The 27,172-nt window shown below is 41.3% G+C and overlaps 2 protein-coding genes across 6 annotated transcripts; one reads left to right on the top strand and one right to left on the bottom strand.

The window, feature by feature from the left end:
* Positions 1-263: 263 nt before the first annotated feature.
* Positions 264-14,829, top strand: AQP11 (aquaporin 11). Of its 3 annotated transcripts, none has more exons than XR_012653467.1 (4): positions 264-1,470; positions 6,843-6,959; positions 11,035-11,664; positions 14,757-14,829. XR_012653467.1 is itself a non-coding variant. In XM_075050193.1 (4 exons), the coding sequence occupies exons 2-4, from the start codon at positions 876-878 to the stop codon at positions 11,085-11,087; spliced, it is 765 nt and encodes a 254-aa protein (XP_074906294.1). In that variant the 5' UTR covers positions 264-702; positions 814-875; the 3' UTR covers positions 11,088-12,461. The 3 variants fall into 3 exon arrangements, 2 of the variants coding, with proteins under 2 accessions (XP_074906294.1, XP_074906293.1); XM_075050193.1 differs by lacking the exon at positions 14,757-14,829 and having other exon boundaries at positions 264-702; positions 814-1,470; positions 11,035-12,461; XM_075050192.1 differs by lacking the exon at positions 14,757-14,829 and having other exon boundaries at positions 264-733; positions 814-1,470; positions 11,035-12,461.
* Positions 14,830-14,876: 47 nt separating this feature from the next.
* Positions 14,877-25,713, bottom strand: CLNS1A (chloride nucleotide-sensitive channel 1A). Of its 3 annotated transcripts, none has more exons than XM_075050196.1 (7): positions 25,517-25,713; positions 23,518-23,654; positions 21,112-21,222; positions 20,253-20,363; positions 19,615-19,788; positions 18,133-18,217; positions 14,877-15,498 (listed from the first exon to the last, which is right to left on the bottom strand). In XM_075050196.1, the coding sequence occupies exons 1-6, from the start codon at positions 25,663-25,665 to the stop codon at positions 18,150-18,152; spliced, it is 750 nt and encodes a 249-aa protein (XP_074906297.1). In that variant the 5' UTR covers positions 25,666-25,713; the 3' UTR covers positions 14,877-15,498; positions 18,133-18,149. The 3 variants fall into 3 exon arrangements, with proteins under 3 accessions (XP_074906297.1, XP_074906298.1, XP_074906296.1); XM_075050197.1 differs by having other exon boundaries at positions 18,143-18,217; positions 21,112-21,219; XM_075050195.1 differs by having other exon boundaries at positions 18,143-18,217; positions 25,517-25,712.
* Positions 25,714-27,172: the final 1,459 nt, after the last annotated feature.

Here is a 27,172-nt window from a genome sequence, read left to right as displayed (position 1 = left end):
CGCCAGCACCTCCTCGGTTTTGCCTCCCGGCACTCCGGCTGGCGGGCAGGGGCCGGACCGCTCCTCTCTTCTCCTCACCTCACTTCACTTCACCTCACTTCTCTTCACCTCACCTCAGCGCCAACGGCCGCAGCCCGCGCGCGGGAAAGCGGCGCCTCGCGCCCTCCCCTCCCCGCTCCTGCCGCCCCCTCGCCCGGGGAGCCGGGCGCCGCGCGCATGCGCGGTCCCGCAGCCCTCTCGCGCGCGCACTGCCGGCGGCGCGCAGCGCTTGACTGAAGGAGGAGGAGGAGGAGGAGGCGGAGGCGACGCCGTCTCGCCTCACCCCACCGCGGGGCCGGAGCTTTATTCTTTAACTGCTTTCGCCTGCCTGCGGAGAGGCCCCGCTACCAACCCGACCGAGAGAATTGGCTTCGCCTCCTGTTCCCCCGTGGGCGGGAGTGGGGGCTGGGTGTCCCCCGTCCCCCCCCACCCCGGCCTCCGCCGCGGGCTGAGGGGAGCTCCGTCCGCCCCACCGCGGAGGGGCTGAGGGAAAGCAGAGCCCCCTTTCTTCCCCCACCCCCGGGCCTCTTTTCCACCGCAGGGAGAGACCTTCCTTCTCCTAACCCCTTCCCCGGCGGGGAGCGGAGGGGAGAGGGATCCCCCTGCCCTCCTCACCCCTGTCAAGCCGGGCTCCCCTGCCCTTTGCTCCCTGTCAGGCGGAGGGTGAGTCAGACGTCTCGCAGGCTGCAAGCAGGTGGGGACAGAAGCTGGCTCCTGCCTCGAAGGGGAAGGGTGGTCATTTCCCTCCCTCTCCCACTTTCTTTCTCCCCGTAGGTGCCGGGGCTGGACCAGGGTGAAGTCCTCCTTCGAGTCCTTCGGCCCGTGAAACTTTCGCCATGGCTGGCGGTGGGGTCGGGACCTCGCTCCTGCTGATGGCCGGCATCATGGTAGCGGTGGGGCTGTGCAGGAGATTGACCCGCCGCCGGCTGCGTGCCCACCAGCGCCTTTGCACTTTCCTTTTGGAGATGTTTAGCACCTTCCAGATTTGCGCCTGCACTAACGAGCTCTGCCTGCTCGGCAATGTGGAGCCGAAGCCGCATACCGCCCTCACTCTCACCTACGGCTTCACCGTCCTGCACGGCTTGACTCTGACCGGCAGCACATGCAATCCCTGTGGCACCTTGCAGCCGATGTGGGGTGGTGGGATATCGGTCAAGATGGGTGGACTCAAAATCGCCGCTCAGTTCGTGGCTGCAGTGCTTGCCAGAGTGTTCATGCACTTCGTCTGGAGCCTGGAGATGGCAGAGCCACATTTTGGAGCACTCTCGCAGGGCTGCAGCAGCCCCATGCAGACTACAGAGACGCAGGCATTCTGCATAGAACTGCTCTTTTCTGTCGTTTTCCAGCTGAGCGTCCTGCGAGTGGAAGGTGTTAATCCCAAATACAAAGTCCATTTGATTGCTCTTCTCATCACCATGCTCGTGTATGCAGGTTAGTCTTTTTTTTCCCTCTGTTTCTGCAATAAAGTTGTAACGGAAAGGGGTTTTTATTTTCTTAAAAGTGTTAAGTTGCAAAATTATTTTTCATAGATTACAAAAAACGTATCAAGGAAAGTCTTTGGTCCTACATACACAGAGTTCATTTGGAGTTTATGTAAAGTTTGCCTGGTTAGATTCCAGGCAAGTGTGGGGTTAAGAATGAAATGAGTTACGAATTTAAAATGATGTCAAATCTACAACTAAATATCATTAAGAGTTTCACAGAACACTGTTAAAATATCTCAGTGAAGGACCATTTTGTAATCTGATTTTATATGGCGTGAGAGATTTCATATCATGTGCTCTAAGTGGCATTGCGAGAGCGCACCACTGTCTGCATCAGGAAAAAAATGCTGATTGTGCAACGTCAGGGTACAGACCGGTAATGTGGAAGTTCTGCATTCAGGCAATGCATAATTCATATCAGTGCAGTTTATTTAACTGCCTTAAGTCAGAAGCAGGAATGGTTATTTGTAGAATGCATGCAGAAATGATAAAATAATAACTCATGAAACCAAATGTAAAAAAAAGAAAAAATTAGGTGCCTGTTGTGTCATAGCATTTACAAGGGTCTCATGTGTCTGTAATGCCCTGTGTGGCCATGTCCTTGCCTCTGCCTGATTGTCACTTCATGCTTCCCAGAGCTGGGACACTGTCACCTGCACAGCCTCTCTGGACCATCAGGGAGGAAGAGGTGAGGGGATTCAGTCTGAACTTCTTTCTGCTGACTGTTGATGCTCCCTGTTGTCACCAGTGAAGTGCCAGAGTATGTCACTTGTCACTTGAGCACTGCCCTGCAGGGAGTGGCTTGTACTGGGAAAGAGTTTCTGTAGTTTAGGGTACAGGGAGGTGAGAGAGAGATGGTTACGGAAGTCCTTGCTTGTGCTACAGCCCCCACCACAGAGAAGGTCATCTAGGAGATTATCAAATCCATTTATGAGAAGGTGAGATCACTCCCTTATCTGCAAACATCTGGGATGTCACTGACATCTTGTCCAAAAGGTTTAACTGTATTATGCTATCTAACATAATAGCATATAGTAGAATAAAGTACAGTCAAATTCTCAGATGTATTAATGAAAAAAGCCTTACTCATTATGTTTAGCTGAAATTAGCTAACACCTGAAAGATTAAAAGAACTCCATGGAGAATTTTGAGAATTAACTTAGCAATTTGAACTACTTTCTAAAATTAATTTTTGAAGGCAGAGGCATCAATGCATCCTAGCACATTAAATATATTTCTGAATTGCTCAGTGAAAGTGTAGCCAAAGATTATACTGGCTCTTCTACAAGCATTGAAAGCTGGATTCCTGATTCTTAACATTCCTTTCCTGCTTAGCAAATAGTCATATAAAATAATACGTGTCACATTGCCTTTCTCTTTGCTAGTTCATACAAAGAATTCATACCCAGTGTCATTGGCCAGGCTGGCCTCGTATCTTTTTCTAGCAGAAGGCTGTGTACCAAGTCCCTTTCCTTGTGACAATCTTGGACGTGTTATGACTATCCAGTGCAATCGATCTGCATGTACTTCTAGGAAACATCAGACCTACTGCACCCAGGCCTCTTTCATATGCACAGTTCGTCTGTATCACGTGCAGAACACCCTGTGCTACCTGGGCATTTTTCTTTTCATTTCCTTTAATCTAGAATCAGGTCTACTGTAAAAATATATATGCATTCTGGGGAGCAGATCCTGAACCTACTTTTATTCCCTACTTAGTGGAAAATCTCATTCTTTCTTGTTCACTCTGCTCCAAGCTTCCTAAGGTTTGCACTCTTTGCTGTACACTCAGTTTCAAAAGGAAAGGTGAAAAGTGCAGTCCTCTCTCCCTGCAGTAGTCATGAGCCTGGCATTTACTAAGATGTGGATTGAGGCCTCTTGAGGTAGAGGAGGGCGTAAAACCCAATATTTCCATTACTGAGCTATTATATGACTGTGGGAACAGGCTGCTGCTATTAATTTCTTTCTGTGATGAAGTCACAGGCTTGCACTATAACAGATCTCTTTTTCAGTGGAAGGTTAGGTATGTACATGTAGGACATCTTAAGAGTTCTCAAACCTTTCTTGCTGCCTCTTTCTCTTTGCCCAAGTCTACACACAAACATTCCCCAGGATATCCTCCATTCTCCTGCCCCCTCCATTTTGAGGGCTGCTGATTGGGACCCCCTTCCCACAGCCACTCAGCACAGCCTCCTGACAGCATGCCAAGTAGCTGAGGCAATAGCAAAGGGCCTGCCTGGTAGGCAGCCACAACACATGTCTGGTGCATATACACGACCACAGTATATCCTGGGTCTTGTGGTGTAGCCCTAGCCATGTCTGTTCCACTTCCAGTTTGAGAAACCATGCTTCGTACACGCAGTAGGAAGAGTGACTTCCAAATTATGGATAGTGGCCTCCAGCAGATGAAACTCTCTTCTACAGGCTTTGAAGACAGGCAGATGCTTAATTTAGCTGGGATGGATCATTCTCAGGAAATCTTCTGCACCTCCTTGTTAACTGTTTATAAGGAACTTGAGCGCTTCTTCAAGAGGAACGGACCTTTCTTGCTCACCCAGCACCAAAGGGCTAGGCAACCAGCACAAGTTTAGGCAAAGCAATGCTAATTTAGGCAAACTGGTAACATTCTTCCTTTTTCCTACAGAAATAGCAAAAGGTTTAGAATATTGTATAAATAATGATTTTTCAAACTTTGACAGATACAGTGTTCTAGCTAGGAACTCAGAAAGGTGCATTACATTTACAAAATAAAATTCATGCTAATGATTTCTTTTTACACACTGATTTAAAAAAACAAATCAATTGTGCCTTCAGGACCCGTGTTTATATTACAGTTATGAATTAATCAGAAATGTTAGAAAATACATCTCCTACATAGTATATCATATTTCATTCCATGAATTATGTTCTACTATGAGTTTGAAAGCTGTATCCTATCAGAGGAATGATTGCTGTCTAAAAAGGGACTGTAAGAAGGAGTATCTCTTACTCCAATTTGGTTTGGGTAAAATTTTGAAGGATAGCCATATCCCCATGGCTTACAGCCATCTAAATGTACTGATACACATATAGGGCTCAAAAACATTAAATTGTATTTATATGGTTGACTAAGTGAAGTTGTTGGAAAAAATAAATGTAGTTAGGTCGCTGTTTTGTGTACCCCATGAAAGGTACTTAGGTATGCCATACGACTTATTCTAACAAAAAACATCAGATTATACAGTATTTTCAAAATTACAAGATGTTCCTTTAGTTTTTCTTCTACTTCTTCATAGTTAAAAATATTTGGATTTTTTTTTACATTTAGTTTTACACAGACCACATTTTTATAGTAGTACATACTGTACACAAAAGCTCCAATACTGCATTCATTCTGTTTCTTCTACTAAGAACATTATGTCTTTGCATATTAAGGGAATGATTCAGAAGCTAAGGATGCAGACCATATACATGTTGGTACAGAATAATTTTGGATATTTCCTTTAGGAAAATGTTTAATTGGGGGAAGAAAAAAAATACACCTTTTGAGGGCTTTTTCATTGACAGGCAATATTACAATGAAGTCAGAATTGTATGAAATTGATTAGATCTTTCCGAGCCAAACATAGCAAGGTAAAAATGACATACATATTTTTAATTCTGAGTTTCTTCCTAATTTTGGTTTTGCCTTTAGTATTTCAAAAGTTAAAATTACTTTCTCACACATTGTGTGGAGCACACATTACTTCACCTGTTTAAGTTTTTATGTATACACCATCAAAGATGTTACTCTTCTTTTGCCATAAAATCATTTCTCTTTTCTGGTACACAGACTGAGATGTTTAATAAATATTTTAAAATAAGATTATACTAGTGGCCCTGGCCTATGGTTGATATTCCAGTAGTTATTAGCAGTGAATATTGAAGAAATAACAGCAGTTAAAACTGTCTAATGTTCAGAAACAGCAACTGCATCCTGAGAGTGAAATTCTACTCTTAAATGTATGTTTGTGGATATAAAAGCAGAAGCAGTGAATTCATAAATAAATAGATTAAAGCAAAGTAAATTATTGTAGATGGCCTTCCTGGCAACAGTGAAAGTTGTTAATGTGTCAATGTCTAGAATAACAGGCTGCACAGCAAATCTGAGTTGCTCTTCAGAGCAAGTGTAAAACCAGAGTAAACTGAGTAGGTCAACAAAGATTAAAATGTTCCCAAACTGTACTAACGGTAAAGGAAATAATAAGGAGAACACAGAAAGAGAAATACAGAAGAGGAGAATGACAAAGACCTTACTGAAACTTTCGGTAAATGATTGGGTGCTCATAACAAATGAGGATTACAGCAGCATCGTGTTTGCACAAAGGATAATTTCAAAGCTCATGCTCGCTTATTTGAGAAAATCAAGAATAAGCTTCAAGAAACGAAATAGACCCAATTATATTTTATGGCAATAGACTAATAGATAAAACAGGGGGCGGTTATAGTATAGAAATAGATAATTTTACCACGTACTGCTTTTTCTTGCAGGATTGCAGTGAGAGGAACAACATATGTTGGAATTAAAAACAGTTAACGTCCAGGTTCATCTGCAGTGCAATTACAGTTAGTCCCCACAATGTAATATGTTTGGGTCTAGTTATTTAGAGAATGTTTAGGCAACTTTATTTACATCTGAAGTCAGAGGCAAGGAAAGATGCTTGGCTTCTTTAAGCTTCCTTTTTCAAGAGAGTGGAGTGGGAGTTGATTTTGTTTTCTTCAAATAACATACAGAATAATTGTGAAGGCTTTTCCCCAAGTTATTACCATATGATAATCTTAGTGTTCTATACATTGATATGATAATATTAGTGTTCTAGTAAGAAAGTATAGAGGTCAGTTTAGGAAGAACAGCGCTTAACAGTTTTTCCATTGTCTTGCATGTGTTACATGCGACATGGGGATGTTATGAAAGCTTAGTATTTGTTTGCTAATATTTGTGTAATTTCTGTCTCTTCTAAAAGTGTGATACAGACTATCAGTAAAACAGCTTGTAGTCTTATCAATAGAAACATTCAACATTAGCCAAATCCTTCTCTTCAAAGAATATTTGCTAGAAAGAGATAAAGGAAGTTATAGCCTACACCTCAGATATTTTAAAGCATTTTAGAAAACAGTTAAACTGTTAACCATATAATCGGGTAAATAACTTCAGAAGAGTTTATCTGTTCAAATGCTTTCTGCTAATTCATTTTATTGCAGGGTGTGTACATTTCTTGTAGTATTGTGTATGTGCATTTCAATATTAATTTAAAATAAAGAAAGGTGGTTTGATTTTATATTGTTTACATTTTATTGCAGGTGGAAATCTCACAGGAGCAATATTTAACCCAGCATTGGCTTTTTCATTACATGCAAATTGTTTCTATGACAAATTTTTTAGTTACTCACTAGTATATTGGATAGCACCATCCTTAGGTAAGTTCTTAATACTTTATGTATTTAAGTGTTATTTAGTACATGCTTCAAAAAATGGCTATTCTTTATTTAATAGCCTGCTCGTGTTCTGTTTTAAATAAAATCCAGAAAATGGTCAATTATAACGTACGTGTAAAAGTCATTCAGAATCATGGGTTTGTGTTGCAAATGTAAGCTACATATTTTAAACTCATTTAATGCTCTATGTAGAACACACTGTTTTGTGAATCTAATACTGAGTTTTAAACAACAGTTTTATTCACAAAATAATATCTACTGTTTAGATCAGGAAACAACCATATTAGGTTATATAATTTTTTAGTTTAGATGTCACGTTCAAAGTCTAAGTACTTTTGGGATACTTTGACCAAGATATAATGTACCTACCAAAAAAACCACAACAGCACAATTCTAAATGGAAAAAGGTTAGTGTTTAGGTTAGGGTTAACTGGTTAGTTATAAACCAACAGCTGTTTACTCCGGAGCGTGATCCTTTCGAAGCTGCCTGTTGTTTGGGACTTTATGCCTTGGTATTAAAATCCAGCCTGTTTGAGGTATGCTGCATATTCTCACACTGACCAAAGGTGCACTTGTAGATTCTAGGAGAATATTAAAAAGGACAGGAGGCTACCTGAAAGTAAATATTAGCCTGATTAAGTTCAAAAGAGAAACATAGTAGCTAGCATGCAGTTTCTGTCTTGCTTTGTGACAGTATACAAGAACATGGGGATGATTAATTAAAAAAAAAAAGCAAACCAGAAGTATTAGGACAAATGCTTAAAATACGCTTTCTCAATTATTACTATTATAATATCAGATTTTTTTTATCTCCATAGTGTCTAAACTTTGCAGTTCCCATTCTACATTTTTGCCCCAATCACTGTTAGAAACAATCTGTTCTTAGTTTAAGAATATGGACTATTAGTAACTGGAATTTTTCTAACTTAAATTACGGTTTTGATTTGGAAGCTATTGATTTTTAACTTCTAGTTGTGTGCAGATGGAAAAGCTCCAAGTAATACTTCATGCTGTTGATTGTTTACAGTTAGTCCCTACAAATCTTGAGCCTTCTGCTTAGAGGGTATATAAAGCAGCAGTCAACTAATCTCAAGTCCTTTCATGTCTGTTAATCCTATTAGAAGGTACTACAGTGGTATTGGAAAGAAGGTGGGCTGTGAAAAACACTGAGGAAACATCTCAAAGGGCTCCAGTTATTACAAATGATTTCTTTTTCTTTGAGTCCATGTCTGTGCGTGTTCTACTTACAGTGACTCTCAGTCAAAAATGGAGACAGAATTTTTAGTCAAACTAAAATTCACTATAATATAATTTTGTTAAATTAGACATCCAAACAGGATGAATGAACAATAGAATAAGCTTGATAAAACCCCATGCGCTACTCCAGTTAGTAGCTAATGAAATGTCTTCAGCAAAGCTGGATCCTAGCAGAACATATGATATTCTTTAGATTTCACATTTACCTTTCTGGTATATTAACAGATTTCAGCCTGATTGTCTGGGTTGTAAGTACTTGGGCTTTAATATTTTGACAAGGGATCTAAAGAAACAGGAGGCAGAACATGTTTCAGACAAAACACCATGTTCTACTTAGCAAGATGCATCCTGCAGAACTGCTTTGCAGAAAGCCTTCAGGTGATTTTGTCTTGAGTAAGAAAATTAACAGATGTTAACACAAATGGAACCATGACTTGAGGAATTTAGAATGCGGTTAGGGAGTAATGTTTTATTTCTGTGAAAATTCATAAACAGCACTTTATAATTAGTTAACATACAGAAAATACATACAGAATGTATTGAATGCATTCTCCTAATTTATGAGGGAAAGGAACTCCAGACCAAGCAGTTGTAAAGATGCGAATACTCAGGACATGTCACTTTTTGTAGTGTCACTACTGTAGCCAAACATTTAGCTACAGATCACAGGTCTGTGGGTCACCTGAAGAGCTGAGTAGCCTATTGGTAATACAGATATCTCATTACAAAACAAGGGAGCTTCATGGATACATATAGACCTTATCTTATAAACCAAGAGTTGTAAGCAAATGTAAGGTGTCAGAGGTGGAAGCATAGAGGAGATAGTTGTATTTGAAAACTGAATTGATGAATACAGGAGTGCACATCTACAAATCTAACACGAAAAGAAATTTTTCTGACACTTTTTGAAAATAAGAAAATAATAGGAATAGATTTTTTTCTTCCAAAATTGTACCAAATGATGAGGCATGTAGGAAAATGACCTGTTACAATGACAATAAAATTGTTGTGAAAAGAATATTTAAGCAGAATCATAAAAGTAGGTGATGAGGGAAGGGATATTTTAAATTTAGTTGTAAAAATTACTTTCAGAATCCATGTGTCAGCAGAAATACTGTTTCATACTTCCTAGAAACTGGCAGAGTCATAGTGATATGCTAACCTGATATCTCACTTTTCCCAGCATCAGCATCTTAGATGGTTAAATTACTTTGCTCTTATTTTGAGGAATTCTTTTAGGAATTCTTTTAGGAGTCTAGTTTTTTTTGTGATTTGCTGAACCAGGGACTAGCATACCATGAAACTTCAAATTGCCTGTGCAAAGTGCAATATGATCTCATTTATGGGCATAGCAAACACCCATGAGGACAAGGAGACTGAGACCATTCAGTATATGATGGATACCCTGATCTAGCTGTAAGCGACGACTTAACCGCCAACTTTAAATCAATTTGCTTAGAAAGGACACTTAGAACAAGAGAAAGATTATCACCTTCACAAGTGGAAGTTTTCTTTTAGGATAAACAAATCTACTGGTGTTTTATGGTCTTTCATGAATATAATCCTGGAACTGTAGTTAAGAATTCATTTTTCAAAATGGCTTCACTGACGTTTTGGTAAAGGTGATTCTCCAGTAGCACTAAAACAACTAATTCCTGTAGTAAATACAGATGTCAGCAAGTGTTTATGACTTAGCAGGCCTAAATTCTGGACTGTGAACATAGAAGCAGTAAATACCAGTAGAACAAAGATAGTTTCTGTTTTACTGCCAAAGGAATTCGTGTTAGTTGTCCAGGCATGATTACACCATTAGGAAAAATGGGGACTGAGCTAATTCTTCTCTTTCAGTACCAATGCAAGGGCAGCTATGAATGGAAGAGTTGGTGACAAGATAGTGGACATGAGGGCAATAAAATGAAATGCTCTTTCCTGGATAGGTGCCAGCTTAGCATCCTGCCAGTTTTCTAACACTATAAAAACAGAATGAATGCCCACTTCTTTAGATTAGTTTTACCAGGAAGACTAATAGTATTCCTTAGAAGAAAAAGATTTTTCACCATCAGGATAGAAAATAAGTGCGTGCCACAAAAGTCACTTAGCAGTAGATGTAAATGGAGGAGGTAAGCAAGGGAGAAGGAAGGCTACAGGTGAAACTTTTACCTTTCTACTCAGAGGAGAGGGTATTCAGAGGTTTCCATCAAGTTCAGTACACTTAAGCATGGAGCTTAGCAAAGAAAACAAGAATTGCAAGTCCATGTGCAGTGAAGTGATCGGCATCCAGGAAGTTCTTAGAAAACTGTCACTAATCAAGTCTAATTCAAATACGAAAGGGCCAGTGAGTGGTAAACCTGTACTTGACCTGCTTACAAACAGAAAAACGGGTGGTGAATGTGGCCACTTGGGTTGTAGTCTTCACAAGAGTTCAGGGTCCAGAGGAAGACTGGGAAGGTAAACAGCAGAGCTGTTCAGACTTTGGACTTCAGGAGAACAAAATTCTGCTTATTTAGGGAATGGCTTATACAGATCAGAATTAAAACATGAAATATCCAAAGAAAAAACAAGATAACTCATAAGGATCACTTGCATGGTCTGTTGAAGTTTTCTTTGTGAAAAAGACTGTTTGCAAAAAGCACTGACTGCCTCTAACATTTCCAACAGAAAATTTGATTTTTCTGCAATCGCTGCTGTATTGCATGCTAGACACTCAAATACTTGAACATAATGTGTATTTTCAATACCAGTACTGTGTCTTTCTCAAATACATTTAAATAAAGGTCCTTTCTCTAATTTCTCTATTCAGGTACAATACTTGTGGCTTTCATATGGGATGAAATCCTTCCTCGGATATCCTGAGACATCAAATTTTGAAATCTAGCAGTACTACATTAAAAAAATACTTTCAACATCTGCAGACATGAAGCTTTCAGAAAGCTGTTGACATCGACTGCCCCACCACCTTTCTGTTGTATTTTCAGATTTCATGTTTGAAATATGTGACTTACAACTTTGTATTCAAATACTTATTTTGTAATAGCATAGTGGGATTTTGAGAATATCTGCCAACATTTTCAGTTAACCCATATGAATGTGAAGGACTGTTAAAACATTGAAACTTTTTCACTTTAGCCATAAGTGCCATTTGCTGACCTTTATTACAACAGCATGCAAAACTAATTTTAAAGAAATACCCAGTCCTTTCAAGGTTTGATTTTATTGGATTTCTTCCCATAGAAGGCACCTGCAAAAAAGGAGCTGAAGATTTTATTCTTATATTGACCTCACCATATTCCTACTTGCAATATACGTACCTCTGAGAGGAAGAAAGGCTACACTACTCCCTAGAAGAGTCTCCACAGCTCTATTGTAGAGGTACCCTACACCAAAATAAAGTCTGTAGGACCAGCATTGTTCTAATAATACTCGAGCGCAGGTAAGTAACCCCTTGCTTCCTTACCAGAAGGCTCTGACCCATCCTGTCCCACTATAGTCTGTTTGACTGTTTATCTTGGTTGGAAAGAGAGGTAATAAAGTACCATCAAATTCTGTGGACACACACATAAAAGGCCATTTTTGGCAAACCAAACCACCCCCCTCCTGCTTTATCAGAGATTACTGCTGCCTCTTCACATAGTAAGAGAGACACAGTGTATAGGGATAAATCATGTGGAACTTATTTTTCCTTGATTTTATGTAACTCTTATCAGCTATTTTTCTTGAAATAAAGGAATTTGCAATATAAGAGAATAAATAAAAGAGCTAAAACCACAGGAAAGCTACATACACAAACTGGCACAAAGATGCCCTTTATAGCCTCAGCTGAGGAGAACACCACCGATAGGTACCATCCTCTGAAGTTCTGTTTCTAGAATGAGGTTTCTTCTTCTGGATTCATCGTAATTTTTATATATGCCAAAATATATATTTTTCAAATTTAAGACTAAAGTCAGTTTTTCACTTTATAATTACTAGGTTTGAAAGGAGAGATGGTTAACAAGTTCTACAAAGATCTCAGTAGTCAGCCCCTCAGCTCATTACCCAAGTCACCTTGCAGACCATATTCTAAGAGAAAGGGAGGGAATCAGACAGGGGTTTTTTCCACAGTGAAATTATGAACCAGGTCTTGAACAGCTACTGTTGTCAGCTATCTTTTTTGCAAGAGTTTGGGAAGTAAATGTTTTCATGTAATTTCTTACTTATTGCAATAAAGTCTTTTCTCGTTTTGGTTTTCCAGGGTACCTTTAAGATTATATTGCAAAATGAAATCAGCTGTTTGAACATGCTTTTCATAGAAAAGAGTCTTATCCATGACCCTATATTCAGTCATTAAAATAAAAAAAAAAAAAAAAAAAAGTAGCCTGCCAATACACTGAAGAGAATTAGAACTGCTGGGTTATCATTCAGCAGCTCTTTGATACTAGTGTGAGTAGGCCTACTAAAGGAAACTTATCTGTGGTAAAACTCTTCATGGCAAGGACTACACACCACCATGCTGTGAGCCTGGTAAGATGTCACCCTTCAGCTGGCTTTACATTTATCCGCTGATTTATAACGCAGCTGCAGAGGGCCGCCAGAGCAGAAACCCGATACATAAGACCTCTGAAAAACATGTACTTTTACACCATGTACTGCTTCTAAAACAGATGTTTTGGGAGGCTTCTACCTGTCACTTTCTTGTTTTACTGCTTTTTATCCCTTTTACATATTTTTAAAGTGATCCATACCTTACAGATATTTTTTTTTCCCTCCCTGGGACTTTGCCTTTACTGGTGTACTCAAGCCCAGTTTTTAGCCTCATTTCTTACGGAAATGAGCCTTACATGATGAACTGATTTGCATGTCTCCTTTGAGCCCATGAGGCCCACACGGTAAAGGACTCAAACCTCAAAAAGCATAGAAACAGGCAGCCAGAGAAAAGAGAAAGCAGAGATACAAACCTGCAGGCGGCCAAGATTTGTTAGATGAGAGGCCCTACTTCCACGTCATTTTTGACAGCCTGCAGAAGCAAAGTCCATAAAGCAAAGAGGTCAGATCTGATTTCTGTATGTCTACATTGTTTATTTTGGCATAACATAGAGTTTAAAAAAAACTGGGAAAAGTCTGAGTGATTAACAAGCAGTTGCTCTATTTACAGCCACTAGAAGTAGAATTTTAAACAAACAAAAAAATCACTCAGAAGTAGACAAGCCTCAAATTGATTAATTTAAGGCAAAACAAAAGCAAAAAACAAAAAGCAGGAAGAATGAAAAATAAAACCAAGTTACAAACTGAACAATTTAACTATTTTTGGTAGTAAAGAAAAAACTATTTACATTCAAAGTAATGAATGCTGACAAAGTATAAGTGTTCCCAGAATACTTACACATAGCTTAAATACAAAGTTTTATTAAAAATAAAACTTGTAAATCCACACACGACACTCCTCAATACCACCTTCAGGGCTCATCCAGGTTTGTTTCCGCCTGACTGAAATTAATCTTAGTCCATTGATTTCACTGGAAGCACCATAAAATGTCTGCTCCTGCAGCTCTACATCAATACAACACAGATTCTCCTTTCTGGAGCTTCCTACTCCTCAGACTTAGCCTGAGAGTACTGAGAGGAGCTGCGTATAGTCCAGCTGCCCTGCAGGTTAACTGTGCCCATATGCCAGGATATGTAAAAAGTAGTCTGCAGTTTAATAAGAAAACCAACAGAAAGACCACACTCCAACAACTAAGTTATACAGCAGGAAAAAAAAAAATCCAAAGGCTGTTTTAACCATGAACCATGAATTTAGAATTGTTATGAGCTTGCTTTCCTAAATTATGGTGTTGGTAGAGTTCTAGTACTCCTTAGCTGTCCTGAAATCTCACTATGTGAAGTTCTCCAAATCCCAGTGCAAAAATTAAAGCATCACTCTGTACCCTCCTCTGTTACTCTGTATCCCTAACAAAAACATGCATGCATTTACATAAATACATAATGTATACAAAGTGGCTAGGAAAGATACTCTTGTAGAATGTCTTGTTGCATAACATGCTCAATACTTCATTTATTCAGCAAGGTCAATAGTTCACAAGACTATTAAATCATCACTAATTTGACTGGCATTCCTAATGAATATTCAACAAAGAGTGGTTATAATTTTCACATACCTTGAAACCAAACCATATCCCAACATGCTAAGCAGGGCAGGACCACTCAATACGATTCCAAGAGTGTAGGGCTGGTAAAGAAAAGTTTTCATATAGCAACATAATAATACTGAAAAAAAACCCACAGGTCAACTTCCAAATCAAATGAAAGTAGAAAAAGTTTAGTATCAGACTTTCATCTGAATACTGGAGGGAAAAAAACGTTGAATTTGCTGCCATTTCCCCATGGCAAAAACAAGACCATGCAGAGAGATGAAACAGTAAAAGCTGCAGCAGGACTAAGCTCTTGGCAATCTGAAGTTGGGTTCCTAAGTTTGAGATGTGTCAGACTACTTGTATCCTCCAGGCACACTCTGCAAGTGTTCTGTCCTTTTATTCTCACATCTAGGTAAACGACGAAAATGGCTTCACTGGACTTTGTTACAGAAGAGAGTGCTATAACTCAAGGGATGTCAGCTCAGAGTTGCCAGCTGCTTGCTGAAGTAAAGGACTGACAACTGCAACACAGTTGGTTGTGAGATACAAAAATCTTAGTTTATTTAACAATGTTGTTAACATTTAATACAAAGACACAAACCAGTTCTCTTTTTCAGGACTTTGCAGACTGTATTCCATCTCCCCTACCACCCAAACTCTGCTCTGAGAGAAATGAGAGGGATAGCACTGAACTGATAAAGCCAGTTACTTGAGGGCATTAAATTTAGCTTTGCTTTTAACCCTTCGCCAACCCTGTTTCCTTTTAGTCGAACTTTGTAACATTTCTATTTCCATTCTACTCCACTGATGCAATGAACAGGTACAAAAATACAGAAAATTCTAGGACAATCTACATTTCTGTTCTACTTACAGTTTTATTTCTGAAGTCCTAGAATTCCTACAAAGGCCCTTTTGAAATGACCCCTGATTAGCCCCATTCAAGTGTTAGATGCAAGAGGTTTTATTGTTTTTTGTTTTGTTTTTTTAAATAACCCCATAGTGGTCACAAATGTCAAACCCTGTTTTAAACATCTATAAAAGCATTTATAGACCTAGATGTCTAAGCTTAGGTCATTAAAAGAAAGGTTAACTCCCGATAGTCACTGCAATGCCTTCAGTTTTACAGCTTATTCTGGAAGTGCCACAAGAGGAATCTGAAAGATAGAAGACACCAAGTTTACATAATTGGCATTAAAATAAAAGGTTATTAATCTTTACAAAGCAATAGCTATCTGTTATTTGCAGTGACAGAGGACAGCATTTTACTGCAAACCCACTAATTTTCAGAAGGGCTGAGCATCTTTGCCTTTGGCAGCAGCTCTAAACTCAGTTCAGCTAAGGACAGCATGTGCTTACAATCCACAGTTGTAAGCCTGTGCCCTGCAAGACCCCGCTGCACCACCGCACACAGACACACCAGTTGCTTCAGAACAATTACTGCAGCCTCACAATGCGACAGAAAAAACACCGCTTATTACAAAACCAGTGGAAATGTCCCACATCAACTGTCAGCAAGTCTTCCAGGAGCTTCAGCGGTCAACTGTCGCATCTCGTTTGGGTAACAAGCAGTAACATGCAAAATGAGCATCCCACAAGGGCATCACTTTAGAGGCAGGGCAGCACGTTGCTCTCTAAAGGATCACCAACAAGATGTTCTTATAGGTCGTTTTTGCAGTTCAGAAAGTTAAAAGGGCCAAGCTGCTCCACAGCGTACTAAGAAGATCACAGCGTGCTCCCTCTCTGCCCCTATTTTCAGAGTGTAGAACCAAGCTGCCCTCGTGCTCAAACTTGTCAGCAGGGTGATTAGCACAGACCTGCAAGAGCTGTTCTTGTCACTTTGCACCTTCAGTTGTTTATTGCTGCCGTATATCCTAGGTTTTTGAACTGACTTAAATTACATCAACGCGGTCAGGCTAGTGGTTACTTTAAAAAGGCCCATCACACCCACAGCTCCTGAACTGCTACCTGGAGTGATGTCATTGCAACGCTTGACGCTGCACGTGCAGATCACTTGTTCTGCCCTGACAGGGATCAGCTCCTCAGCTCTGATCAGCGCAAGCAGGACAGAAGGACTCCCTTATCCAGTCACCTCTCGCAGCATTAATCTCCCACAGCCACCTGCTGCACCGTGGAAGGCACGGAGTAAGCAGCAGGAAGAATTCCACTGACCTAAACTACTTCTTACAGGGTGTATTTTGTGCTCTGCTACAAGATCAATCAACACCGCTTTCACCAGCACTTTCAGGCTCCTTAGAGATCTGCTACTAGCCACTAACTCTCTTTAATCTTGCTCAAGTTTAAACCAGGACAATAAGCATTCAAATTCAAGTTTTCAACAGCACAATTTCATTTTTAAAATTTTTTTTAGAAACCATGGACCAAAATCATCTTGGAGATGGAGTCATCAGAGCCAAGCTTTTCATTCACTAACTAAAAGGCCCTTCATCTATGGCTGAAGAGTTTTCCTTAATTTTAAAATGTGTCCTTTATCAAATAAGATAACTGTCCAGTGGTGGGGCAACCAGTATCTTGACTTTTTTGGGAAGAACTCCTCTGTACTGCAAATTCTTTCCCAGGGTAGGAAGTATAACTGAAGAAAAGTCTGAGCTCTGACACCAAACAATGAATACTAATTTGGGACTAATGGCAGTGGCTGAGATCAGAAATCTCAGAAAAACAGAATTTCAGAAATTCAGAAACAAAGGAAAATAAGCAACAGAGGAGGAAAGCGGATGTGCATCACCCCTCCGCGACAGCCTTTCTCAGGGACGCTGTAATCCCTAACCAGCTACTTCTGACCCATTTCCATCAACTTTTTTCAGCATGCCATCTTCTTATTTGTGGACCTTTCCTCCCCTGCCCCATTCCTTTTTTCTCCAGCAAGCTTTTGGCTGTCTGTCCCACAACTGTTTTCCCCGGCATTTCAAGTGGGATAGTTCTGCGCTCACTTTAAGGAGAGAGCTGGCAGTCTCACTTCTGAGAGAGGCAGAAGAACTGGGACAACACACCACCACTTGTAGCAGCACGTGCAAACTGTGCACTAGCGGGCACTGCTGAAGCAGGGGCGGAATCACAACCCCGCTGTGCCTGTGCATCTCCACAAACACAGTCCCAGAATAAGCTGCTCTTCCTCTCCCACCCAGTGCCAGCAAGGAAATGCTGGCATGTCCTGTAGTGGCATTACAGGAGAAAAGCAGTACAGGTGATGGTAGGCAAGACTGCACACTGGCACAACAACCTAAGCAGGGTGTTGTCTCCAAGTTGTGCACTTCTAACAACAACTCCATCCAAATTGCTCATTAACTTTACCAGGAACTGTTCCTGCTCCGCTTACAGTGAAGGAAGAGATGGACTTGCAGCGCTGTGAAGCGTTCTTTCCCCTTGAAAGGCCTGGGAAACCCTGCACACTAAGGGCAAAATAACAAACACTAAGGACAGTAACTTGCCAGCAATGGCTCCAGCATTCATACATCAGCATCTAAGAGCCTTTAAGATCGGACCATTCTTAAATCTACTAAAGGGCTGACCTGTCTTCCAAACAGGCACGTCCGTGCAGGTTACCCGCGCAGCGTGATAGTTTATGCCGATAGGTAATTTTGGACAGATCACTGAACATCTTTCCATACTTGTGATAACTACAGCTACCTTTTCATTCTCTAAATCACCATCGTCCTGATATCACAAGATACTTCCTGTAGGAGATCTGGGATCATTTCCATTACACAAATTAGAGGTGGAAGGCTGTGCAGGACCAAAAAGCATTGGTGTTGGAAGACAGCAGAACTTACAGCAGCATACCTCCTTCTCAGTGATCGACTTCTGCGTCTTCAAACTGCCCCGCAACTACTGGTGCTATGTCCACCTCCATCCCATCTGAAAAATTAACAGCCAACGCTACGTAAGGCTCACAAGCAGATGATGCTGTCACACGAAAGACAGCGAGTGCCCTCTGTTGACAAGAGATGGCCAGAGCAGAAAACTCTTTTGCTGAACTTCTGAAAGCGGCCCAAGGAAACTGATGTGCTCACAAGTTTGTGGTTTTTGTTCCAGCTCTATCAGTCAGTCACTTAAAGACCTCACTGCTTCCTACAACCTCATCTCACCCTATCTTATTAAAAGACTTAAACAATATAAACTATTTCATTTTTTAAATGATGTTTCAGTGTAACAAATGGCATGATTCCTTTCAATAGCTTTAATTCCGCTCTAACAGAAAGAGGCTGGATCCTGTTATGAAACCACTCTCAGTAATCATCAAGTTCAAAAAAGGAACAATCGCTCTATGCTACAATGTAAAAAAATAACAGAATTCTGAAACCCAGCAGCCCTGGGGATATTAGTAATTGTAGCAAACTAAGAAGCAGTACCGTAGCAAATAACATTAGGAAGGCAAATAAAACTGATGAAGATGACTTTGAGACATGTGACATACTTGCTGTTCAATTTATTGTAATTTTCAAAATTTGGGGGTTCAGAAACCTGACAAAATTTTCAAATGAAGGGCACTGCTAAGACCAGAGTATATCACCTAAGGTTATCTTTACATTATATAGATTTATTCAAAGTTGTGGAACAAGGAGAACCTGTAAACAACTGACAAAACAAATAGATTAAAAAATCATCCATGTGGATAAGAACAGATTGGTTACTATTCTGTTGACTATTCTAGGCAAGCTGATAGTTAGAAATCCACAACTGCTGCATCATTTTTCATCCTTCAAAAACATCAGTCCACACAAAAAAACTCCGAATTATATAAAAAAAAAGCAGCAATACTACTAAACTACTTCCCTGTTCTTCTCCCAGGCAATATACTGCTCCAGTGCAGAAAAGGCAAAATTTGAGAGACTGTTTTTCTTCCTGACAAAAAGAAACCTTACTCCTTAAATACACGTTTGAACACTCAGTAGCATTAAGAGACAGCATGCTTCAGAAAAGCAGAAATTTAATTTTTTTAAAATCCTAAATCAACTTCACCCTACCACTATTCCAGAAAATCATACCAGTAAGAATCAAGAATTCTTAACACAGTGGTCCTCATTCTTTAACACAGCAGCCCTCAACCCACGGCAGGCAACACACTGCCCATAAGGCCACAGGCATTTTTATAACCTGTGGTTGTGAACAAAGATAGAACTGCTAGTGACACACACAGTGTAGTAAGGTATCACCCACAGCATGGTATTTCCTCAGTCCTGGTGTTGATGGATTAGCCAGACTGGAAAACCACTGCTTTGATATATTCTTTAGTAAAACAAAGCATTTCTTACCTTCAAACTCCCTTATTGAGTCTTCTGTTCTCACTCCAGCCATGTTGTACTGACTGCTGACAGACTGGGCTAACATGCCTTCTAACCTCTCCAGAGTGGCCTGACCTTCTGCAGTTAAATGCGACAATCCTTCTTCGTAAGTGTAAAAGGTTGGGATGTCACCTTGTTCTAGCTCTGCAAAAACAAGTTTATGTTTATCAGACCTCAGTTTAGGAGCCTACACCAAGCAGGGGTAGAGGAACAGGACAACAGCTAAGCAAGTTATGCTCAGATTAAGTGACTGAGATTAAAAGGCTACTTACATCAGCAACAGAATATACACTGCGATGTGAATTGACCACACCGCAGCATGGGCACTGAACTTGTGCTGGCACATCCAGTGGGAAGAGGAAAGGCAGATATTTGTGTCTTGGGGCTTTTGAGAATGAGAACAATGTTTTTGCTGAATTCCAGTGATTTGTGACAGCTAAACTACAGATTTTCTGCACATTTCTGAGTTTTTATACTGCTCTGTGGCAAAAAGAATGTTTTGGCAAGGTAATAAACAAGGAACTTCTAAACAGACCAAAACATTCTTATGACAGATACCAGGTATCCAAGTGCTGGCAGGTATTTCAAAACAAAAAACTGTTACGAACCGTGGGCCTCAACATCGTACTCCTCCCCTTCGTAATCGTTGTCTGAATCTTCATCATCTGGGTCTGGGTGCAGAGCCTGGCATTCACACATCGCTGAAAACATGGCTTCCACTGCACGAACACAAATGAACACAAACCTCTCTTGTTTCTCCACCAACACCCCACAACAACAGGCAAGAAATCCTGGACCGAGTGATCAGAGAGATTGAGTCTTCCTTTACCAGAACCACCACTGAATTCATATCTGAAAACACCATCCAAGCAGCCAGCAGCCATGCAAGAAACAAATCAGGTTTCCTAGATCCAGCCTGGTGCTTTGTCCTCTTAACAGCACTTTTTCCATTATTTCACTGATGACAGAGGCTTATCTCTGGACAATTCAGTCTGGGGTTACCCACTACAGGATTCCTTGCAGCATCTAATACCTAAGATTCTTAAAATTTGGATCTAACTGTAAACTCCATGCTAGACAGGATACAGCTGCTTTCCAGCAGTAGTGTCAAGACATTAGCATGTTCCTAATGAAATTGTCACTGACTCAAATACCACTGAATTTGTAGTTAAAAAGATGTTTCCCATAATCTTATCTATATACATTTGCAGAGAACATGTATCTCTGTCATATATTTACACTTAAAAGTCTCTATTTTAAAGCAATGGAGTTTTCCTTGAGAAGCAGTGCTTGAAATATTCCAGCTTCAAGTAAGATAAAACAATTTGCTTTGTTCTTTTCAGCGCATAGAAATCAAGTAATTAGAGAAGGACACTAAAGGATCACATTGTTTACATCTTTATACCCCAGTGTCTTCCACACACAGCCAGGACTTTAAGCTAAAACACGATTTCCCTCTTCACTTACAAGCTGATTTGTCGCTAGGTACAAATCTGAATTCCGCAATCGGTTCAACATCATCATCGCTGTCTTCCTCCTCCTCCCCTTCAGCCATGGAAGCCTCTTTTGTCTCCTCTTCTTTAGGAAATTGAAAGATTTAAGAGAAACATGTTTGTTTTGTCCAAAAAAAGCCATGTTGGTTTATTCTTTCAGGAACACACATGTAATCAAATCAGAAACTGGACACAACCCGAGAGAGGCACAAACCAACCCACTCCCATTCACATTACAGATATATGAGGTCCTCTCACAGCACCTCAACACCACTTGCAATGTGCACAAAAACTTCTCTGTTTATAATTTTAGGACTTCAGATTTCCGTAACGTTTGCATGATGTATCCATGTACTTCAGGAAAACTGCCTGATTCTTATTAAAAACAGCTGCGGTCAAAAAACTCCAAAAACAGTTCACAATCATTATCATTTACTTGCACAATGCTATATATGTATTTTTTTAAATCACATGAATTTTGCAGGTCCTTAACACTGCTGTCATGAAATCAACTCACTTCCAGTGTGGCCTCTCGTAGAGGACTGTGACATTTACAGAAGTTCTCTACTCGATTTTTGACATTCCTAGCCAGCCAGCAAGATGTCAGATGTAGAAGGTACAGCCAGAGCCAGTGACAACTGTGGGCAAAACCGTGCTTCCTGACTTCTCTGCACTGCATACATGAATAAGTCAGCAACAAGGTGACGTTTTACTTTCCGTAAATAAAAAAACCACAAAGATGGCTATGGTTCATCACTTTGTGGCTGGGGACACTGCACTGACAGCCTCAGAAGTGCATAATTATTTTCTACAGAAAAAGAGGAATACAGTTAAGGCTGTTCCACTGAGAGTGGCTTTTATCACATACAAAATTGGCACCACAAAGAATATTAAGAAGCCAAGAAGCTGCCAGCCAGCTGCCCCCAAAAAATGAAGTGTCCAAGGAAGCTACCCAATTCTTTTCCAGCTGACACCCGCAGGCACAGCTTGTTACTGCCGAGTCCAGCTCTTTGTTTTCAATGAAGTCAACCTCTGACTGCCTTTTTCTAAAAAAGGGGCAAGGATAAGGCACATATACACAGGGAGCACAACAAAAACTTTCAGAGGAAGAACAAAATGTACCCTGCCCAACTAAGAATGAAGACTCCTGCAGCCAAAGAAGTGGAGAGGTTTGGGTTTAACACTGTTCAGCAGTTAAAATTGCAGGCCAGGGATAGACATGAAAATTAAACAAATCTACTTGTGTAGAAGTTTTACTGTAGCCAGATTTCATATATTAAACAAAAAAAAAGCCACCCACAAAAAACCTCCACAAAAATCAGTCTATTAAGTATTTATTGATAAGAACTATCACAGAATATCCATATTTTCAAACACCATTATCAGAATGAATTAAAAGCTGGAAACAATACCTTACTTCAGACTAGGCTCAGTTTACTTCAGAATAAACTCAGTTAAAGGAAAATGAGGAATAAGAACCAAGAGGTGTACGTACATGTCCTCTTATTATTTGTAGTGGTATGACTGTCAGAGAACATTAGTAACATGAAAAAAGGAAATAATGAAGAGTATTAATAGCTTAAAAACGCCTCTGCCTCCTCAGAGTCTTGTCAGTATTTTCAGCATATAGACTATTTAAAGAAACATTATATGCCAGATTTTAACCTTTAACTACACGGACTAGTAGGCATGAAGGGGAAAGGAAACCTGCTCAAGACTAATGCTTGTTACTCTTCAATTGAGATGGCAGTTTATGACACACTTAAAATATTAAGAGTTCTGCCAGAAGAAAAAAATTGATACATCGAAAACATAGAAAATCTGCATACAAACAATGAAACGGAAACCTTGTTTTCTCTAGGTCAAAGCAAGAATGGTCAAATGTTGGTTTTGTGGGAAATCTACAAAGATCCATTAAGCCTGGTGACATGAGCTATTGTCTTTTTTTTTTTTTTTTTTTTTTTTTTAAGCAAGCTGTGGGAGAAAATGAATGAAAGCTTGCAGGCAAATGTGAAACAGCAGGAATTCATAAAGCCTGAACATAAATTCAACAAAGCAAAACCAACACCTAAGCTGGAATCACAGGGAGACTGCAGAGGAACTAAATTATTTCAAATTAGTATAATGGAGCAGAGAACCAATTTTCAGTGGCTCCAGCTATGCATAGTCACATGCTGAGCGCAGAATAGTACAGAAGTGACTCTAAACAAGGGCAAAGCTATACTTTCAAAATAACTATCCTTCAGGGTAATGAAAACAAGAATACAAACTATTACTTGAATGAAGGATATCATTTTTAAAAACAAAATTTACTCTTTTTGAAGAAGAAGTCATGCCACTCAGGACTGCGTGGGAACACTAAGCAACACTCAGGGCATACCTTCGAATTTGGCATTCACCATGACGTACAAGTGCTCCCATGGGTAGGCGTTCAGGTCCCTGGAGACGGCATGTAAACTTATGGTGGGATAATCCAAGGAGAAGCCAACTCCGGAGTTTTCCAGCCAAGACAGGCGACTAACAAGGAGGGGATAAAAAAAGAAAAGAAAAAAAAAAAAAGAAAAAAAAAAAGAGACAAGTTAGAAACTAACAGAGGAATCTAAGGTACCTGACTCACTCCTGAAGAAAAGCAACCCAAACCCAAAAACGTGAGTAATTCTGGACAAGGCACTTACCCCACTCTCAGGTAATACACAGTCCTGGACCTGCCCTAACAGCACCTTGCAACGCCATTAACTGACGGCTGAGGTAAAAGAAACCTTAAAGAATGTGAAGCTGAGCACCCTAAACACATTTGCACTAAACCCTGAATTTCCCTCCCTACCTCTTAAATTTTATCCTCCCTGTAGATATCTATCATCCCAAAGATAACTAGAGAGGCTCCAGAGTGTGATTTATAACTCAAACTATTAAATGTTCTGTGGTTTTCCAAGATAAAGAGAACACTGAAAGGAAGTCACTATCATAATTTCTGGAAGATTATAGATCTGATGTGGGTATAGCCTGTATGTAGAAAAACAACCAGTTCTGTGATCAGCAGAGCTAACAAAGCCAGGTTATGTTTTTCCCCCTTCTCACAACTTATGTGCTGTAACCTCTGCTTTCCCCCATTTTTGCTCTCATCCCTAACCACAGGAAGAGACAGCACAGGTTGTCGCCACTGGGCTGCTACCTCCTTCGTACCAGAAAGATCAGTGTCTTTTGAGCAGACGAGAAATCAAACTCAAGCCAGTTTTGGGTGTTTGTGATCAATGAGGTCACACAGCGAACAGAAATACTGAAGGGCAGAAAGCGAGACCTCCACCACACGCAAAATGTGGCGTTCACAAGTTTTTGAGGGGTACAAAACCAATGCAAAGGTCACAGAAGACTCCTCGCCTCGGGAAATCAGGCTGAGAGCAACAGCTAGCGAAGTGGGAGTGAGGAATGTCTTTCCTAGCCTCAATCAGCCAGTTCTCAACGTTTACAGCTGTTGACGTAGAGTCAATACATGGATCCAAAGCCGCATTGTACTCCTGGCTGCCTGGTTCTCCCACAGCACGGCACTCCTGCAAACGCTGGCGTTTTCTATTCATTACCAGCAAGTGACTCTGGTAAAAGCTCTGCAACACGCTCGAAACGCTGGGAGGAAGCTGGCAGACTTGTATGCGCCTCACACAAAAATCTATTGAAAGCGAGTTACAAGGAAACTCAACATTATATGTGCTGAGAGGAGATGCTGTGCGAACAGAAGCCCTTGTATCTGCAAACAAACAACTAAACAAAACAGTAAGTGAAATTCCAGAGAGATTCCTCTCCAAGAGGAACGCAACATCACTAACAGGTTCAGGTGGGACAAAAGCCCCTGGAATAGTATTACCCATTTTATAAACGCTTCGTAGCCTAAAGGTTTTAAAAGACAATTCACTCCTCGGTGCACGTTTCAGATGGTGCTTTCGTTCTAACAACACCCTTTGGCTGCAGAAATATATTCTATTTAGGGTACTTTTCCATGGTTAAAGAAAATTATGTTGCCTTAGTCAACAGGTTGTCTTCTTGAACCGAGCAACACAGGAAGGATTTCTAGGAAACTATAAAGAACTCTGGTAACACCTTCCAGAATAACCAAACTAATTTCTGCAAGGACATAGAGTGTCCACGCGATTAACATGAACACGAGAGACTTCCCAGAACCGCAGTCCTTAGTAACTGCAGAAAAACCAACAGCCGCGTCCACTCCCCCCTGCCAACCGTGTTTTTAATGAGCCGGCCAGCCGGAATCCCTGGCCGGGGCTGTTCCCTCTTGCCTTGTTTAAAACACGCGTGAATAGCGGGGACATCCCGCACCCCCCGCACCCCGAGGCCTACGGGGGTCCCGAAACCGCAACACCCCCACACACCTCTCGGCGATGTAGAGCGTACCGGCGCCCAAGGTTCGCCCCGCCAGCACCGCCTCCGTGTCCGGCTGCTGGTGGCGAACGCCCTCGGCCGGCGGCGGGAACCGCTTGAGGAAACTCATGGCGACGCCGCCGCCTCCCTCCTCCACCATCTCTTCCTCCTCCGCCGCCGCGGCCGCCGGAAGCGGAAGCGCGCCCCTACAAGCCACCAGAAGCGGATCTTCTCGCCTTGCCGGACCTCTCTAGGCACGTCTCGATGGTGCGGGCGGGCGTCCCCGCGCCGCCGCCATCTTGGAGCCGTTCCCGCCTTTGGGGCGGCTGAGAGGAACGGGAGGGCGAACGGGCCTGTGAGGCACCAGAAGGCTCCGGCGAAGGTTGTCGTTCTCCCTGAAGTAATTTTCTCCTCGTCATCGACCCGCAGGGCAGGGGACGGTGTTTCAGCCCGAAAGGTTTCCGTACTCCTGAGGGTGAGTTGCGGTGTACCTCCGGAGCGATGCCGTCTGTGTTGCAGGAGCGTCTGTCTCTGGCAGTTTTTGAGTAAAATTTTCATTGTCTGGAAAAGAGAAAGCAAAGAGAAACGCTGAGGTGATCGCTGACAGTACCGCCCGATGACTGCGGATGAGCAGCGTACGTTATTTTGGCCTGTAAATCTCTGTTGGACAGGTGACAAAGGGAAAAACAAACGAGGCAGCTTTCTGGTGACCATTATCAGATGCTGGAAAGGGAATTTTAGATGGATGGCCAGCACCCAGTGCCTGATAGATACACATGGAGAAGAAAAAGACAGTCACAAGTACCTGAATTGCTTAAAGGATATCCAGTTGGTTTCTCTCAGCAGTGATGAACTTGACATCAGGAGCCCGATGCTACTACAGCATGTACCTGGTGAACTGCCATCAGGGAGCTGGGGATAGTTTTGTGACAGCGGATTGCAGTAACAGGAAGGCTGCCGTCCCTTCACGAACACTGGCCTTGCATCTTCCCCTGGATTTACACCACTTCTGCAGCAAGTTTCTCTTATGACACATGCTACGGCAGTAAGAAAGAGGGATTACACCAGAACAGGGCGAGTAAATAAATGGTAACATTCAGTCTGCACCAGTAAAGCACATCTCTGTCAGGAGATGCTCCTGATAACTCCATCAGCGAGGCAGCATCACTGCAAACATCTCTTCTCCCTGACTTCTCAGGCTGGCAAATGCTCCTGCAGTAGCAACATACTCACCAAGAGCCCATGCAGTGGTTACCTTGTCATGGTTTTTAATCTTCTGTCGTAGTTTAACCCCAGCCAGCAACTAAGCACCACGCAGCCGCTCACTCGCTTCCCCCCACCCCGTGGGATGGGGAAGAGAATCAGAAGGAAAAAGGTAAAACTCGTGGGTTAAGATATGAACAGTTTAATAGAACAGAAAGGAAGAAACTAATAACAATAATAAAATGACAATAATAATAAAAGGACTGGAATATACAGAAAAAGTGATGCACAATGCAATTGCTCACCACTCACTGACCGATGCCCAGTTAGTTCCCAAGCAGCGACACCCCCCCATACACCAACTCCCCCCAGTTTATATACTGGACATGATGTCACGTAGTATGGAATATCCCTTTGGCCAGTTTGGGTCAGCTGTCCTGGCTGTCTCCCCTCCCAACTTCTTG

The sequence above is a fragment of the Buteo buteo genome, chromosome 18 (genome assembly GCF_964188355.1).
Source record: "Buteo buteo chromosome 18, bButBut1.hap1.1, whole genome shotgun sequence".
NCBI lineage: Eukaryota > Metazoa > Chordata > Aves > Accipitriformes > Accipitridae > Buteo > Buteo buteo.
Note: the sequence above shows the minus strand (reverse complement) of the source record. Positions and strands in the feature narration are given on the sequence as shown.